The following is a 20241-nucleotide window of genomic DNA, read 5'->3' on the forward strand; positions in this document are numbered from 1 at the left end:
TACGCTTCTAACGTTTACATAATACTGGATGTTTTAGGTAAGCTGAGTTCCAATTATTGCGGTTCATATTTCAATGAGACCTATTTTTAGATTTTTCGTTGTTTCTAGAACGTGTAGATGATATGTTTATAATTTATTTTGAAGTATTTGATGAAGTTCTTATTGGAATATTAGTTGCATGGCGTGACGTCAAATAACATTACTAAAGATGGGTGCATGCCTCATGCGTGACTAATGTTTAAATTGTCGCTAGTTGTGCTAAGAAGTACAAGGCTTTTTGTATTTCCGTATATGCCTTCAATATAGTATGTAGCTTTGAAGTAATTAAAATTATGCATGTTTTTATTGTATTTTAATATTATTTATCTATCATCGTACAATTAACGTTTTTCAACTTTCATCAACGACATATTATTTTTATAAGTTTACTTGTATAATCGTAGTTTATTCTCAAGTATTAGTTTGATATAATATTGTATTTATTGAATCACACAAAGATTTTAATTATCAACTTTTTTGTGTAGCCGCCCGGTGCCAAACGTGCCGCCAAAGCTGCCTGAACGACCGCAGAATGGACGGCCATTTTGAACTACGTCTGCTTCGCCGCCATTTTGTGATAATTATTCAGTGTAAATATGTTACTATTCGTCTGTATATTGCTTTAGCGTAATATTTAATGCATAGCATTATTTTCGGTTAAGTAGAAAAGTAGGATGTATTAGTACTATTCTCTACATAATGTTTGAAATTGAAAATGGCACGATTTTTGTAATCTATATTTTTGAATGTGCTGTAATACTTGAGCAGGTGTAGATATTGTTGACAATATTAAATTTTTATGAAAGATTTGATTCGGTAGTCAATATTCATTGAATGTAGCTCTTGAAATTAAAGTATTACTGAGAAAATCAAGGCATAATTTAGTCAAGTGTCTGCAAAAAATGTATTTGTGTTTCTCCTATGAACGTTATTTTATTTGTATAAACCTAGACGAGATTGAATATAGAGTAAATAACAGAATGTTACCAATAAAAATAATGAAAAAATTATAAAAAGTATTAAGATTTTAGGTGTAATAAAATAATTTAATTCATAGATTTTGGCTAGAATTCACAAGTTACAAATACAATTTAAATGAAATTATATTCGTATTTTCAATTGCTTGCCATTCAGAAGGCTATAAATATTCTGTGTTTGCTTCGAAAATGTTAAAACTAATAATAACTCACGTAGTTTTATGTAAAAATATGACTGTAACATTTCTGTTCTGTATTTAAGAATAAAGTGTATCTATGTGGCATTTACTGTCGTAACTGTAACGTGAATAATGAGGGGTTATATTGTGTTCTTTTAATTTTAAATAATTATTATTTAATTTTTATATGAATACGAAATATAAGCATATGTTATTAAACTCCACAAATTAATGATTTAAGAGTCAAAATTGAATGTTAATAACATTTACGATAATTATATCTAGTCAATTATAATAATCTTATCTCGTTATCACGTGTTGAATTATTCTCCATACATTCCCCAACTCTCATTATTCAGGCGGCAGCGTAAATTGTGTGTATATAGATGTAATGGTAATTGTGGACCTGTTTATAATGTGTACTAATGTATACAGATGTAATAAATGTGTATATAAATTAGATATTACTTTTATTTATACCCATTAAAGTAAATCATACGATTGTCCGTTATAAGTTTGAAGGGTATCTGTCTAATGGAAAAAGTTGGAAGAAACGTAAAAGCTTTCTTACGAATATCATAAAAAAAGTTTTTGATAGGCCCTTTAATGGTCAAAATTTGATATCGATAGTTGAGATATTGAAGGGTTATGAAATGGAATGATAAAAGCTTACATAATATTTCCTTTACTGAAAATTACGACGATACATTTTATTGGGTTATCGAAGCTTCTCAATACACAGTTGAACAATATTTATCATTTCTATTCTATTCTACTATAGCTGAAACATAAGCTTGCTTTTGACATGTTCACGACTAATTTTTAGCATACACTATATTTACTTTCACGATTTTTAGAGTCATAGGATACCTACCAAAAGACAAGGAGAGGAAAGATATGTAGGTAATCTACCTACCTGGTACTCACGCACACTTGTGCTACGAATAACTTCGTAATTTGAAGACAATATTTTGTATGGCAACACTAGATTTAGCAATTACCTTACTCAGTCTCTCTTCCCTGGCCAGTTATAGGCAGGAGACACTTTAATGCTTTGCAAATGTGTAGAGTGGTAGGACAGGTACCAATTTGACCTGAATATAAAATATAATAAAGAAAAGAAAATTGGAACTTTGCCTTTGCCTATATACATTTTAATAATGTAGTAGTTTTAGGCTGTAAGGTAGGTAGGTATCAATTATCATGACCTTTGTTCGTAAGCGTTTATACGCTTACGAACAAAGGTTAAAGAATACATTAAATAAAAGATTTTATATTTCATTTAAATTGACTGCATAGATATACTGTATACAGTAGAAGCCAATCCAAATAATATCATTCAGTATACGCATTTATGCTCATAAGAGTTTAAGGCTTACTACAGCTTTTTATATTAAAAGCATTAACTCCCGTGCACGCCCATCGCAGCTCGAAGACAAAAACAACCATTATTACAATTTAATGAAGAGAAAAAGCCATTAGGAGGTCGTATTTGATTAAATTGTCGGCAAGCAAATGTCGGGTCCTGCGGCGGCGCCCTCTGTCGCGGCCTACGGAGGCCTAATCGCACTCGCACGATTCTGATTACGTGTGATCGTTGTATCAATCATTTCCCCTATCAAATTATTCAGTGGTCGGTAATTCTATCGCCTTCGTATCTCCGCCGTAATGGCCGTGGACGACTTGAGCGGAAACTATTTGGATGCACTTAGTCGCGCTTTGTTACTACCAAAGATTGTAATTCATATTATGTTATTGTTGTTACGAAATTAGATTAGTGACGCTCTTTCGTTCTTGTTTTTTCGTTTGTTTTGGGCTTAGTTGACCATATCTATATTTCTTTATAACGTTTGAAACGGGTGCATTTTTTTAGGTACGTACCTACCAGTCTGTATAAAATTAATTTATGAACACATACACATTTTCAGCAATGAAAAGAAAATAATTTCGTTAATAACTTCTAGGTATAATTAAATCAATTCAGCTATAGAAATCTTTTCCGAAAAATGTCCTACAATCGTCTAATTAATAAAACAAAAGTAATTATCTGGCTAATAATCGTTACCTACGTATGTCATTCCAATTAAATAACGTGCGACACCTAAAGTCGGCTATTAGCAGAACAAAAATCGTAGCGCTTGGTCGATGTAATTAAACAGTTGTCTAATATTATTGGCAACGGGCGAGTTCCCACAAGTCATAAAGTCACCCTCGTTCATAAAGAACACATTTTACCAACAATTAACATGCGAGGTTCGTGATACACATGCAATAATTACAGGTGTTGCAATAAGCGCCGGTTCAATCACTGTAGACAGCTGTTTTATCCTATTTTTACTTAATTAACGAGTATTCCAGACGGTTTTGTTTTTTGTACATTAATTTTCAAGGACCTTTAAAGAAGTAAGATTGATTTTGAATTATCTGTAAAATTGATATGGGCGAGTTTCGATTTCGAATATAGGTATGACCTAAAACATATCTATATTTTTGTATATTGTCCTCGTCTTCGTATACCTTCTACACCAGAGGCTAAATAAAATAAGGCTCGACATGACAAGACACAGAAGGCGAATCATCTACGCGAAGCAGATGGTACTACTTAGATTAGATGTAAGTATCCTGTTTAAATTTAACTAGGATCTTTTATCTTAAAGACACACTGAAACAATTTGTATGAAAATGTTCTGTTGAAATCAATGGGTACGCCACAAAAAAACAAGATTATTAATTTAGAATTTCGAGTAGGTAACTTACCTACTTTTATCTGCAGCTTCAATGCAATGTGCGGTGTTAAACAAAAATAAGAATTTTCTTTTATATTTTCACTCAGGCTTCATTATAATAAAAATTTGTTTAAACAAAAGAAACTTCTAAGTTTATTGTTTAATATTAGCAATGGCGACTAATTGAAAAACTTTTTCGTCGATAGTGACCAAATAGTCGTAAATTATACTTACTGTTATGTTGAAAAGATTCATATCACTTACTTCGGTGTAATTTCGACTTTATTTAATGAGTCGGCATGACGTTCCTGTAATTGTGTGGAATTTTTTTACTAATGACACCACAATTTTAACCTACAATGTAGATAGAAGGTAAAAATATGATTCTTTTTTGTTTCATTTTAAAGGTAGATAGATCTATTCAATCAATTTCAAATAATACCTAGTTTATATTAGGTATAGAACATAAGTAGACTGAAATGTCCAAATATCACAAATTAATTCTACTTTGGTTCTATAAAAGCTCTTTATAAATTCTATCAAATCTGTTCCGCTAGCTAGGTAACAGAGCCTAGCCATCTTTTCACTGCTTTGATTCTTCGTAATTATTGTGGCGCAGTCAAAAATGCCACTCGAAAAAGTAATTATAATTTGTTAATAGCCTACAGCGGCTGTGATATAACAAGCGGGTGTTTTAGTGCTCGAAATCCATTTTTGACTTTTTAGAAGTGCAACACTTTCCCAGCCCTTATCGAGTGCCCTTCAAATGCTACTGCGTTTAGACAAATGAACAACGCTGCTCCCTTCACGGCACACGCCATTTACACTGAGTTAAAATGCTAGAAGTGAAGGGTTTTTATTTTTAGCAATTAATGTTAATCATTTTGTTTATTTTTATAATAAATGTTAAGTAGATATACTTTGTCGAAATAAAAAGTATTTGAAAACGTAAATAGCTTGGTAAAGTTTACAGATTTCGTCGTCGTCGTCGTCATACGACGTCCACTGCTTAACATAGGCCAGGCCAAAGACTTCCAGAACGGCGGATCACCAGCGGCCTGCATCCAGCGGCTTCCCGTCACCTTACCTTACCTTCCTTGTATTACGGATATAACATATTGTTATTCTAGCTTCTACGAAAATCTAGAGATTAAATATTAGGTATATTATTACTTACTGGAAAACCCAGGTACTTAGGCATATGCAAGCAGAACTCGAAATGAGAACTTAATTTAGATTTTCCACAGATACTTACAAAGGAACAATAATGATTAAAAAATATAAAATTAATGTATTTTCATTACGACTAATCCTTCCAGTATCATTTGTTCTACAGCTATAATAAAAGTTTCGCGGTACAATAGCGGCAACTCGTAGAACACAATAAATCAATTGGAGTGGGTGGTTGACTTTTCACTCAAATGTGTGGTTAATTGTAACCGAAAATGACTGTTGATCGAGGCACACTTAATTTGAGTGGTGCGAGGGTCCGCGGGTGGGGTGGAAAGTAATGGTTCACTTGCTTTTATGACTATTTCATATTTGTATTTATCTTGTACACAGGAACTTGTAATTGGAACGTGATATTAGTAAAATAATTAGTATTGATTTTCTGGTTGGTGAATTATTAAATGTGATTTGTGCCGTCGGTCGAAAAGTTGTAAAAGTTTGAATGAATAGGTACCTAGATATATGCTTTTATACTTATCTAATATATTTTAGTTTTATCAGTTCTTTGAAATTTTGTTCCTTTACCTTACTTAAAAGATCGATTTTTGTGAGAAAATTAAAAGCTCTATTAAAATTGCGGGGAACAGTATCAGACGTTTTGGAATCTAGCTCTAATATCTGACTAGACGACCTTGACGGAAAACTATACCTACATATAATTTCTATTGAACTATGTACCAAAAAGTAATAATGTTTTTATCAACAATACCTTTATGGAATTTAATTGCATTTTTAAAATAATTAATTTAAATAATGGATAGTTGCATCTCTATCGAATCGGCTCTATTGTTTATTTTAATGATAAATCTTAGCGAATTCTTAATGTTGTATACGGCTCAATAACTATACTGACTGATAATTAATAGTAAATCAAATAATTACACGTAAAGATAAAATAGCTCAATCCTTAAAAATATATCTTGAAACTTGAGTATTTTAGATACCTATTATACCTTACGCTATATTATTACACCTATTCAAGCGCCTTTGTTATATTATTTTTAAACTGCACAAAATCAATTTGAAATGAAGCACAATGACAATAGATTTCATACATCACGTCAAGTTTCCGACCGTTACATGTTCCAACCCCTCCATTACGGTATGCCACTACAGGGTAATTGCACTTTGATTGCCCATTTAAATCATTTGACTCTGTTCAAAATTAATTGTAACAGCACTTTACGTTTTCATCGCCAGTTTTCATTACAACAAAAGGTATTTTTTAAATATAAAGACTTATTATTTCGTATTTAATGTAATGAAGATTGTTGAGGTTATTTACACTGTGATGATTATTTTTAATGAAACGACACTTTATTTTTTAGCTTTTATTAATTTAAGCCACCCTTCACAGTTTCTACTCCTTTACCTACCTATAAGTCTGTGATACACTAAAGCTACTCGTGTGATAATATTTGGTGGATATTTATAAAAAAATAGTACCTATAATTAAAGCTTCGTTGATAAAATATATGACTTAAGAAACTGTTGCTATGGTCATAAATAATATTAAATTAAAAAATATGGTAACATCACTATCACTTTACATGAATATTATGAAATGCTTTTAAAGTATATCTACAAAACATTATCAATTTTCTTCAGGCCAATAAGCCTCTATCATTTTCTTAAGTCGGTCGTCAATTTGCTTTTCCGTTGGAGGCTGCTTTCCCAACAAGAAGACAAACTTCTCGTGACAGTCCATCATTCCGAGGTACTGACCTTCAATGATCTTCAAACGCATTGGGTAGCGACTGAAATCAGCCAAGTCGAGTTTCGCTGTAACGTAAAGATATATTTTAGGGGTAAAATGCACACGTTAGGTTATTTTTTTTCAGGACAACTCTTGTTTGCATGCCAAAAAGTTATACTTTGTCTTTCTCTGAGTCTTAATTTCTTTACTAATATAATAATATCCAAAACATATAAACGAACTTATCATTTTATATTCAGTATTGTGTTGTTGAGGTATTACATAATATTATTCATAAGTACCTAGATTCAACTGTTTCTTAGTTGAGCTTTTGTTAAAGCTGTAGAATGTCAAATTGTCGAATCTTAAACAATTGATTTTATAAGACGACTTTCCTAAAAAAGGCCTATTGTTTAACTCTACAAAAATAATATTATGAAATAATGTAAAATATCATATTTAACCTAAAGTATAAGTAAGTGCATAGATATTTACCTGCGGGTGGTGGCATTTGTAAAGTTCTGTAAGAGCCATCATCGCGAAGTCGTTCTAGGTAATAATCCCTGGTTTTGTTGGAATTAATTTCAGCGCAGGGTATTTGCATTTTCAAAGACATGTTTTCCCATTTAAGGTTCTCCACAAATTTTCCTATACGTTCTTCAAGATCAGTTCTTTCCTAAAAGTAAAAGATGAGTGAGAAATTAACCAGAAAACTTATATTTCTTAAATTTTATATCTAATATCAAATGTAGAGACAATATTTATTGTCTCTACATTATTATGGTTTTGGCTTGAATGCACTGGTCACTGATCATAAAATACAATAATTGTTCAAGATCATAAGTACACAATCGAAATGACGAACCTCCTTACTAAGAGCGGAGAACGAAACACAATGCTTTTCACCAGTCCCTTTCGATAGTTCCGTTTTGAAGTGCAGCAGGTGCCACGTGCCGTAAGCTTGCTCATCTTTGAAGTTCACACCCGCTGAAAAGTTCTGGCAACTCGGACCATCGGCATGTTTATGTGACTTGCCCGTTATCAATCCAATACACATCAACGCTGTTACTGCAAACAAATTAAAAGTATGAAGCAAGGATGATGGAGTGCAGGGTAGAAGCTATTTTTTTATGCATGATAGATGTATAGATAACTAAATAAAAAAATACCAAAAATTAACACCGATGGCGTCGTTTTAAAGAACATGTCGAGAGCGACGTGAGCTGCGGTAATGAATTGAATGACTTGATTAGGTATGTCGAAAGGATAACAGCATTAAACATTCATTTGCGAATAAATCTTAATGCCAGAGGCGGCAATGCGGCTTTTTGCTGGTATTCTTGCTAATATCTGCCTTTTTCCAGGAAAACAAGAGGTTTAAGGATTGATACGCTGTATTACGATTTATTACTTCGTAAATAAGTAAAACAAAAGAAGATCGTTAAGATGATTTACCCTGTGAAGAAACGAAATACTGTCTCTATCTTTTCTGTAAATATGTAGATAACTATTGAATTTGAAAATATATTTTTTTTCGAGTAATGCTCGGTTCTTTTCTTATAAGTAGATATACATTTATTGTTTATCCTTGCATTGTTAATTTACATAACTTAATTTAATGTAACTAAGTAGATAGGTACCTACTTTAATAAAACATCTTTATTACCTATCTATAAAGATGTTAAAATTAAAATAAATGATATTATTAAAATTTAGCGAAATCAGAATGCGACAGGTACCTACCACATAAAATACATTCAAGAATGTTAGATGAAGTTGAGTTTGTATAGCTGAGTTTCAATATTCAGTAAAATATATCTTATATATAAAAATGAATCGCAAAATGTGTTGGTAAGCGCATAACTCGAGAACGGCTGAACCGATTTTGTACGGGCTAGCCGTACATCCTGACTCAGCGCTTTACACGATCCTATTTCATTATGGTGACAAGAACATCTTCACCCAGTTGGTCTGCGCTCGCGGCTCGTGTAAAGCGCTCGGGGTGTACGCGCTATATCAATTAATCTCATTATCAATCAACTATCAAATATATCAATATATCATATTATCATCATTAGTTTATAGCAACCAACAATAAAGTGATCAAAGGCAATAACTTGTTTTACACCATCAAACCATCAACTATCAATTTATCAGCTAAAGGAGTGTATGGGATATCATATCATATCAATCAGCAGCCCATACATCTCTCTTTTTGGTTCTTCGAGCGAAAAATAAATATCATTTTAATCATCATAAGGACTCTCTTTTTGGTCCTTCGCAGCCTTGGACCTCGCGTGTGGACATATTGTGTGTGATCAGTGTTGTGTTAGTGTTCACAAGTGAGGATTAGTATCAAGCAGTGAGTCTTTAAATTTTTTATCATGTCTAACGCCGAAGATTTGCTTCAAAATCAACAACAACTATCAAATACCATCGAAAACATTTATAGTAATTTTAAAAAGGATGGTGCGGATAGGAAAACCTTCGATTATATAAAAAGAAGGTTGGATGTGCTAGATAGACACTGGCACGAATATCAAGAGAATCATAATGCTTTATGTAATATCGAGGTCATAAGATCTCATAGTTATTTTGAAAATAATGAGTTTGAGTTAGCGCAAGATAGATATAAATATATCAGGGGAGTAATTTCTAATTATAATCAAGGCAAAGAGGAAAGGCCTAAGACACCGTTATTACAACCTGCTAAACCTCTCGGTGTCCCAGGGACCTCTCAATCTCAGTCATCTTCTAAGGTACTAACTGATCAAATAATAAGTAGCAAAACTGACGAAATGATTCGTAGACAGATAAGTTATTTTAAGGCTTTTGATCATACAATATCAAATATCATTTTGGATGATGTTAACGAAAAGTGGGAATTCGATCATTTATTAAAATCAATACAGTCGCGCTGGTCTCTAATAGACTCTCTCCATTGGGAGTTGGACAGTGAGCTTGGGGGTAGAAACTCGGAATACGAGAATACCTTTTTATCATATGAACAAAAATATAACGATATCATCAAATCGCTTAACAAAAAATTATGGTCTATATCACATAGGGAACAATCTACACCACATATAGAAATACCAGTATTTAGTGGTAATTATCATCAGTGGTGCTCTTTTAAAGATGTATTTAAAGAAACAATTCACGACAATCCATCATTATCATCGGCGCAAAAAATGCAATTCTTGAAAACAAAAGTTAGAGGAGAAGCTGAAAGGCTTATTCAGCATCTACCAATAACCTCGGATAATTATTTAATATGCTGGGATATACTTAATAATCGCTACAATAACAAATCATTAATTTTCCGTTCGCATATTGATATTTTATTGAATATACCTGTCGCTCAACAAACATCATTAAATCATATCAAACGGATACATGATACGACCATAGAAACTATCAACGCTATCAAAAACTTAGGTGTCGACGTAGGATCGTGGGATCCATTAATCGTACATTTAATCGCCCAGAAATTGGACTCCGAGACGCATAACGCATATATCAATACTTTAAAACAGCCTCGAGAATTAGCAACATTAAAAGAGTTTTTAACATTTCTGGAGAACAAATTTACATCATTAGAGTCATTAAAAAAGAAACCTGAGATCAAGAATTCATATCAACCATTTTATAAATTAAACAAAAATTTTATCAAGACATCGTTTCCCACAAGCAATAAATTTATTTCCCATTCCCATCAAAATCGCAAACAAGAAGACCCATCAGTTCCCATCAGTTCGCAGAAACATCATAAATGCGAACTTTGCAAAACCAACGAGCATTGTCTGTTTTACTGTAATAAGTTTTTGAATATGACACCGCCAACAAGACGCGGCACGGTTACAAGATTGGGTGTATGCGAAAGTTGCCTCTATTCACACAATGGTAAACCATGTTTTTCTGAAAAAAGATGTTTGAAATGCCATGGGAAGCATAATACTATCATACACGAGGCGTATGAGATTTCCATTCCTAGTTCTTCGAAAATAGCAAGCCAGGGTTATCAAAAACATGAGCCGCAACAGGTGCAGAGGAATGCTCACGTTTCGATGCAACGTGAAACACCTGAGATTCTTTTAGCGACAGCCATATTAAAAGTACAAGCAAACGACGGGTCATTTATCAAAATGCGGGCTTTAATTGATCAAGGTTCTCAAACCTCACTTATCACAGAACACGCTGCTCAAATTTTAGGACAACCTCGACAACAATGCCGTGGTGTAATTTCAGGTGTCGGTATCAAGGAGAGCAATTGCAAGGGTGTCATATCAATCACATGTGCATCAATTAACAATCATTTTCAATTTGAAACGGAAGCATATATCATGAAAAACCTAGTGAATAACCTGCCTAATAGCACTTTTTCGAAGCCATTTTTGCCGTATATCAACAATATCAAATTAGCCGATCCCGACTTCAATATAAGTCGCCCGGTGGACTTGCTATTAGGGGCAGATATTTATTCATTAATTGTTATGGAAGGAATTTGTAAAGGTAATAATAATATGCCTATAGCACAAAACACACAGCTGGGTTGGATTTTGATAGGTAGCGTGAAAACTTTACAATGCAACGTCGTCATCAATAATTTGGAAGAAATTCAAAAATTTTGGGAAATCGAGGATATCATTGAGGAGTCGCAATTATCAACCGAAGATCAACAATGTATCAACTACTACAAAAATACAACAACAAGGCGGGAAGATGGCCGTTACGAGGTTCGTCTTCCAATGCATAACAATTATTCGGAAAAATTAGGAGAGTCAAAATTCAAGGCTGTAGCGCAATTTAAATCGTTAGAAAAGAGATTTATCAAAAACAATAACATTCATACACAATATAAATTATTTATGCAAGATTATCACTCAATGGGTCATATGATACCGGCCTCTAATACGTCTAAGCCAGAGTGTTTCAATACTCATCATTGCGTGCGTACAGATAGCGACATAAATTCGAAATTTCGAGTTGTGTTCAATGCATCATGCAAAACTTCATCAGGATACAGTTTAAATGACCTTATGCAAAAAGGTCCGAATCTTCAACAAGATTTACAGTCTTTAATCATTAAATGGAGACAATATCAATTTGCTTTTACTGCGGACATAGAAAAAATGTTTCGTCAAATTTGGCTACACCCGGAAGATCAGAAATTATTAAAAATAGTATGGCGGGACTCTACTTCGGAACCTATTCGTGAATATCAACTCACGACGGTTACTTATGGTACGAAAGCAGCTCCATTCCTAGCTATGATGACCTTAAAACAGCTGGCTAGTGATGAGAGAAATAATTATTTACATAGCTCCGCAATCGAAGTCTTAGAGAACTCATTTTATATGGATGACGTCATACACGGTTGTCATTCCATAGAGGAAGCTAAGATATTACAAAACGATTTAATTAAGTTATTGCAATCAAGTGGCTTTAACTTACGTAAGTGGAAATCAAATACTACGGAATTATCACAAAATATAAAAGAATCCAATATCAATTCTAGTGATTTTAGTTTTAAACAATCAGAAACAACAAAAACGCTAGGATTAGGCTGGAATCCCGAAGAAGATATTTTTACATTTCATTCGCAACTAGAACCCTTGAAATCATCAAAAATAACAAAGAGAATGCTTTTATCTGACATATCAAAATTATTCGACCCTATCGGATGGCTATCACCATTATCAACAAAATTAAAAATTATTTTTCAACAAGTATGGGCGGCGCATATAGGATGGGATGATCAAATACCAGAAGAAATATATAAGGAATGGATCAAAGTTAGAAACGATATTAGCGTGATCAAAGATATAAAACTACCACGCTGGATTCACACCCGTAAGTGCGATAGTATCGAGTTACATGGGTTCTGTGACTCGTCTATGAAAGCATATGCATGTGTTATATATTGCCGTGTAAATAAAGGTGAAGATTCACATATAACATTATTGGTTGGAAAAACGAGACTTGTGCCCACTAGCAAGGTCGTTACATTACCTAGATTAGAATTAAGTGGAGCATTACTTTTATCAAAATTAATGAATAAGGTTAAGGAATATTTTAAGGATCATGATATAAAAATGTATGGATGGGTTGACAGTACAGTAGTTTTAGGTTGGTTAAATGGAGATGCAGCTAGATGGAAAACGTTTGTGGCAAACAGAGTGCAGCAAATAACGAAGGTCATGCCTCCAGATTGCTGGCGGTATGTCAAATCAGAAGAAAATCCTGCTGACTGTGCAAGTCGAGGTTTATCAGCATCACAATTAAAGGATCATTCTTTGTGGTGGCAAGGCCCCAAGTGGCTATCAACATTTAGTGATCAAAATAATAAGGTCACAATATATTCAACAGATCAAGAGTTGAAAGTATCAAAACAAGTTACCGCTGCGGTAACAAATCACCATAATAATTCTATCATACTAGATATATTATCAAAACACAGCACATTCCGTAAGGCTGTGCGAATTGTTGCATGGATGTGTAGATTCACCAACAACAAAAATAAATATCAAAGTTATTTATCAGTGGAGGAATTGAAACGTGCAACATTGCTTATTATCAGAAATATTCAACAGTTATCATTTGAAAGGGAAATATCAGATTTAAGAAGTGGTAATAATATACATAGGAAAAGTAAATTGTGTGAATTAAATCCTTATATCGATCAACAACAAATCATCAGAGTAGGGGGAAGGCTGCGACATGCTTACCTTGACCCTGACATGAAAAATCCTATCATCATACCGAATAACAGTCGTCTCTCGAAATTATTAATTAATGAAGCACACCAATCTACTTATCATGGAGGTGCTAGGCTAACATCATCATATTTGAGGCAGAAATATTGGATTATGGGTGGCTATAGGGCTGTTAAAAAGATAGTACGACAATGTATCAAATGTAGGAGGCATAATCCCACCAAGCATCATCAAATTATGGGAGATTTACCAGCTGCTAGAGTAAACCCATCAAGACCCTTCTACAACGTGGGAGTCGACTATACAGGTCATGTATTTATCAAATCAAACGCTGGAAGAGGTATCAAGACAACAAAAGGTTACATTGCAGTATTTACTTGTATGGCCACCAAGGCTGTACACCTGGAACTGGTATCAGATTTATCAAGTGCAAGTTTTATATCAGCCCTGCGTAGAATGTCAGCTCGCAGGGGTAAGCCTGGTCACATCTACAGTGATAACGGCACTAATTTCATAGGAGCAAATAAAATATTACAGCAAGAATACGATGAAATACTCAAAATATTTAACACACAATTTCAATCAGAGGTGGCGGATATGGGCATAACATGGCATTTTAATGCCCCATCTTGGCCTTCAGCGAGCGGTCTTAGTGAAGCAGCCGTCAAAAGTCTCAAATTTCACCTTAAGAGGGTGGTTGGCGAGCAACGATTAACATACGAAGAATATAGTACAATACTAGCTCAGCTGGAGGCTTGCTTAAATTCAAGGCCACTCTGTGCTTTAACAGAAGACTCCGAGGAGCTCGATTATTTGACACCATCACATTTTCTAGCCAGCGGTCCAGTATTATCAATATATGAAACAGAGAGAGATCTACGAACAAGATTACATTTAGCACAAAAAATATTTCAAGACATATGGAAGAGGTGGCAACATGAATATTTAACAAATTTATCAACGAGAAGCAAGTGGAGACAATCAAAAGATAATATCAAATTAAATGACATTGTAATCATTCACGACAGCAATCTTCCCGCAGGAAAATGGCCTTTAGGGCGAGTGGTGGAGTTGCATCCTGGTAGTGATGGCTACGTGCGTGTGGTCACATTAAAAACTAAAAATGGATATATCAAAAGACCTATCATAAAGTTATCAATTTTACCCGTCAATCAAGAAGAAACAGTATCAAACAATCATACAACCACGAGAAGGAGAAATCAAAAATACAATTTTGCAACCGTCGCAACAACAATTCTTCTATTTTTTATGACATTATTTACAAACACAATCGCCTCATATAATATCACTCCGCTACAAAATAATACAAGTTTATTTTTCGATGACATTGCCAAAATGCATTTAATAACAGATGACTGGAGACTCATTGTTTACTACGACATGAACCCGTATTGGCATGGCGACATGGCGTCTCGCAAGTATTTAGAATACTTAGAAACCATCTGTGTTAAGATAAAACAACATTCACAGTGCGAAGGTATCATGTATCAATTAAATCACGAGTACTCCGAGCTACAACATTACAATAGATTGTTGCTAGATCAGCGTCTGGACGGGCACGCGCGCAGACGGCGCGGCCTTATCAACGGTGTAGGTTACGTCGCTAATCAGTTGTTTGGAATACTCGATAGTAACTTTGCCGAACAGTACGAGAAAGATATCGAATTAATTAAAGTAAATCAGCGGCACATGGCTAGTTTATGGAAAAATCAAACTTCCGTTGTAGAAGCGGAATTTAATCTTATCAAAAGAATTGAATCAGTTATGCAAAATCATCATAAAAGCGTTACCAAAAAGTTAAATGAAATCGACATTGCAATGGGCGTATTGCAGTCGGAGATGCAAAACAACACCTATATCAGTGAATTTACTATGACAGCGATAATCGTTAATAATATTTTAATTAAACTTAAAAGCATTCAAGGTTATCTATTAGAAACTATCACAGATATATTTAATGGAAAATATAACATTCACTTTTTAACCCCCAAGCAACTGCAGGAAGAGTTGAACATAATATCATCCCAATTATCAAAAGATTTATCACTACCCACTGACCCCACGAATCCATCAAGTATTTATAAATTGCTAAAGATCAAAGCTAGATTATCAAAAAAGTTTCTCATATTCGAAATATCAATACCTCTAGTTACTAGAGATACATATGATTTACTCAAGGTCATTGCTATTCCAAAACAATTTGAAAAAAATATGATCAGTATAGTACCTATTAGCGAATACCTGGCGCTAAATATAAAGAAAGACTCATTCATAATGCTATCAGAGATCGAATTACATGTTTGTGAGAATCAAAACATAGAGACAATGTTGTGTCGTATTAACAAGCCTATTTATCATTTTAATAGCGAAAAAGACTTATGTGAGAAAGCAGAAAACTCCAACAGCTGTCTAACTGTTATGAATAAATGCAAGAATATTTTAGTTTCAATCAACAAGCCTAATAAATACTTTTATTTTTGCTGCAACAATTGCCAGTACAAGATATTATGTGAACAAAAACTTATGGCCATCCAATTAAATAACACCGGAATCATATCAATTGATCATAATTGTTTGATAAAATCATCAGAATTTTATATTCAAACTTATAGAAAGAAGAACAATATATTGCAAATAACACCTGATATAAACACATCATGGTTATCACCTATCAATAATTTAGTAAATTTATCATTAACGGACCTGCCAGCCGATGAGAGTACAAATAATATCACATCAAAATATATTATCAAGATTGAAGAGCAAATTAACAACATCAAAAAGATTGATCCAGTCATCGATGGTATATCTTATCACGATATACATCATTATGCGATGATTTATCTCGCCATGGTCACCATACTGGTTATCGGTGGTATCTTATTCTGGCGGGCAAGGCGGCGAGCACGGGGCTCACCGTCTCAACAACAGCAGCAGGGGTCTCCCGCGCGAGCTAGAGGCTCGCCACTACAGCAGTCGCCGGTGTCGTCGACGCGAGCCAGAGGCTCGCCTCTCCAGCGGCCGCTGGGGCCGGTGGCGCGAGCTAAGGGCTCGCCATTGCAGCAACAAGTGTTAGTGAAAAGTGATAGTGAAAGTGCAAAAAGCAAAAAGTGTGATCGGTCCACTTCCCCAAACAACACTCTATCAATGTTCAATGTATAATCTCCCCCTGTGTTTAGCATTTAAGATCATATATTGTAATATCATCATCATTAGATATAAGTTCTTATTGTTTATCACCTTGTTTAGTTTTAGATCATTATCACATCATCAATATCATCTTTTTGGCCTGGGAGCATGTACGGGCTAGCCGTACATCCTGACTCAGCGCTTTACACGATCCTATTTCATTATGGTGACAAGAACATCTTCACCCAGTTGGTCTGCGCTCGCGGCTCGTGTAAAGCGCTCGGGGTGTACGCGCTATATCAATTAATCTCATTATCAATCAACTATCAAATATATCAATATATCATATTATCATCATTAGTTTATAGCAACCAACAATAAAGTGATCAAAGGCAATAACTTGTTTTACACCATCAAACCATCAACTATCAATTTATCAGCTAAAGGAGTGTATGGGATATCATATCATATCAATCAGCAGCCCATACAGATTTCGATAATTCTTTTTTTATTATATTCCTTGAAGTACGAGAATGGTTCTTATATGTAGAGAAAACGTAAACATGTACCACGGGCGAAGCCGGGGCGGACCGCTAGTTAGTAATAAATAAATATTAGTAATTAATAAATTGTATCTGATTAACAAATATTTTGAAGTGGAAAATGTCAAGTCCATGAGTTATAATATTTGTAAATGCGTTGGAGTAAATGATGAGTGGACTGTAAACTGAATAATCGGCGGCATCCCGTCTATTCTGTACTTTTGCAATTTACGAGATCCTCGCCGTGAATGCGATTCATGTAAATTAATACCACCTATTAATATTGATATTGTGCCAGTCAATCGTTCATCCATTTAAAGTAATTAACGGGAAATTTTGTAGCGACATTACTCAATGTCAAATATTGCCTTGAGGATCGTTTTAATCAGGAAAAATTACTTGAATTTTCACGGCATTGAAGCATGTTAATTCAAAATACATAGTAAGTCTAAGGTACGAATATATATTATATAAAAGAAACCTATAATACATTTGGAAAGATACTAAGTAGTACTGTTATAAGTACTACAGCTTATAATTATTCGATAATCTTATACGAGTAAGTAGTACTTAGTTAGGGTATTTTCCTGTAGGTGTGTGCAACCTCGACTTAAATAACAGATTGAATAGACTCCATTTAAAGGTTGCATTTACAATATAATAGTTCCTATACAAAGCTTACCTACAGGTACGTAATAATCATATCTACCTTATTCTTATACATATTATATAAAATACTCAATAAATGCTCGTTGGATAAGCAATTTAAATAATTATTTCACGATCGTCAGTCTTGGTTTACATTATTTTCATTTGAAATTGTTCTGCTAGGTTATAGCATTGGAATATTATTTATTTCCCAGTAATACCAATAATTGCTAGTTGTAACGATATTATATTGATTCTGATGCACTGTTCGATGACTAAACAATAATTATGTAAGTATACTAATAATGATCGATGTGTTTCGATGGACAGTCACGATTATTTGTTTCTGTTGTTATTGACATTCAGTTTTCAATCTACATGCTACCTATATGCATAATAGGTGCATTGATCACATTTTAAAATCTTCATCTATTGACTAATGTACGATTCAAATAATTTTATTGTATATGTTGAAAATCGTTTAAAGAACTGCACTAAAAATAAATTTTCGAGGTATGATCAATTTTAGGCTGATTCGAACCCTTCTTAGAAGCACATAGAGAAAAACTGTACACAATAAACCGAGCAGGTGTATTCTTATTTTATTCGAATGAAATTTAATTATCTTGATTGCCTCACCTGCCTAGGAATTAGCGAAACAATATTTCATTGGGTGTCATTAGTCGGCCGGGGCCCGGGATAGAGCTGACCTTACGCTTTGTTCGGAGCGTCACGTAGACATCTCGGCGAGGTTTTAATTACCGCGAACCGAATACATTAATGTAATCAAAGCTCGATACATCATACTCGCGCTATCGCCCCGCCTCGGTTTGATTAATAATTCTAATGAGCGGCGGTGCCAAACGAGTTAATTAAGTGTTCTTTTTTTAGTCTGCCACTGCGACCAGTAAACGGGCGCATCAATCACTGCTTTGTGCCCGCCGCCGAATTTCTTAATGATTGAAATGACGGCAGCGATATATGGATGCACTAGAGCACAGGGGTTAATGTGAACAACATTAACTCGTGTATTACCGGCCTAAAGGCGGACTTAACACGTTTTAAATTAAATCGCTGTCAAAATTTGGCAATTTCGGAGTCTTTAGTGCCGAGTTGCATACCTTCCATTTTTTCAGTTTAAATGATTGTATCAATTTGTTATTACATAATAAAAGGAATTTATGCAGCCATACTATGTTTTTATTATATATTTACCCGAATATATATTTGACATACCTATAGGTAGATACCTACCATTCTTATAATCACTTATACTAATAATAGAATTGCACCATTTGACGTCACGTGGTACAACCTACATGGTATTATACTGATAATTTTTTGAAAATTTTCTCTGGTCGTTGACGTCAAACTGACAGGTTGAATTCAATTGTGAAATTATTGGCCGACATTTGGGACGGAAAAATAATCCCCCGAATACCACACGAGCTTCAAAATTATCGGGTATTTTCCGATAGGTTCGTTGCAAACAAATGAAGGAGTCAAGTTTTTCAGGTTAAAAAATTTTTCCTGAAAAACTTGACGACTCCGTCCCAAATGTCGGCCAATAATTTCACAATTGAATTCAACCTGTCAGTTTGACGTCAACGACCAGAGAAAATTTTCAAAAAATTATCAGTATAATACCATGTAGGTTGTACCACGTGACGTCAAATGGTGCAATTCTATTGGTCGATATTTGGGTCGGAAAAATAATCATTGATATTTATAAAAATTTATTAACGTACTGAAGCAGTCGAATAAAGTTTATATCTATACCTGTACCGTGCAAAAGTAGATAATTTATTATTGATATCCTGAGAAGAGCTCACGGCAATGTAGAGCAGAGCTACTGTAAGGCTCCATTTAAATGTTTGTAGCGGTAGCTTTACAGATAATACGCGTGTGAACTAAATAAATTTAAATATAGAAGATGACGTTTCTATTATTAATCAAAGACAATTTACGAAAATAATTAGTAAAATTAAAAATAAATATAATAACCTACATACATGTAACTGTCTACAAATTTTTACTAATGGAATATAGGCATATATTATGTACCTACACGCATACTTAGATCATAATATAACGTCTATAACGCGTTAAATCTTTATAAATAATATTTTTTAAGAAATCATCTCACCTCTAAATGTGTTCAAGACAAATGACGAATATTAGTATAAATGAAAACAGTTTATTCTGTAAAACTAGTGGGAACAGTTCCACGTCAAACATTATCAATCATTGGCAGCGGCCGCGGGCGGAATTGCCTTAATTTGATAAAACGCAATTAGCTACCAAAAAGAAATCTAATCTCCAGAGGCGGCTCAAGTTT

At 34.0% G+C, this 20241-nt stretch overlaps 2 protein-coding genes across 4 annotated transcripts in view; one reads left to right on the forward strand and one right to left on the reverse strand.

The window, feature by feature from the left end:
- Positions 1–1655, forward strand: part of shi (dynamin-1 shibire) — a 28356-nt gene extending 26701 nt beyond the window's left edge. For all 3 annotated transcript variants that reach the window (XM_090119505.1, XM_090119504.1, XM_090119503.1), the window contains one exon: positions 525–1655. In XM_090119505.1, the coding sequence (XP_089975631.1) occupies positions 525–588 (64 nt within the window). In that variant the 3' untranslated portion in view covers positions 589–1655. The remainder of the gene's footprint in view (positions 1–524) is intronic.
- Positions 1656–6485: 4830 nt separating this feature from the next.
- LOC149909502 (uncharacterized) lies at positions 6486–8083 on the reverse strand. Its single transcript, XM_090117616.1, has 4 exons — positions 8017–8083; positions 7713–7915; positions 7343–7523; positions 6486–6933 (listed from the first exon to the last, which is right to left on the reverse strand). The coding sequence occupies exons 1-4, from the start codon at positions 8051–8053 to the stop codon at positions 6746–6748; spliced, it is 609 nt and encodes a 202-aa protein (XP_089973742.1). The 5' UTR covers positions 8054–8083; the 3' UTR covers positions 6486–6745.
- Positions 8084–20241: the final 12158 nt, after the last annotated feature.

The sequence above is a fragment of the Colias eurytheme genome, chromosome 3, assembly GCF_061535395.1.
Source record: "Colias eurytheme isolate Ceu_HAF_F1 chromosome 3, ilColEury1 Martin Lab GWU primary, whole genome shotgun sequence".
In the NCBI taxonomy this organism is placed as follows: domain Eukaryota; kingdom Metazoa; phylum Arthropoda; class Insecta; order Lepidoptera; family Pieridae; genus Colias; species Colias eurytheme.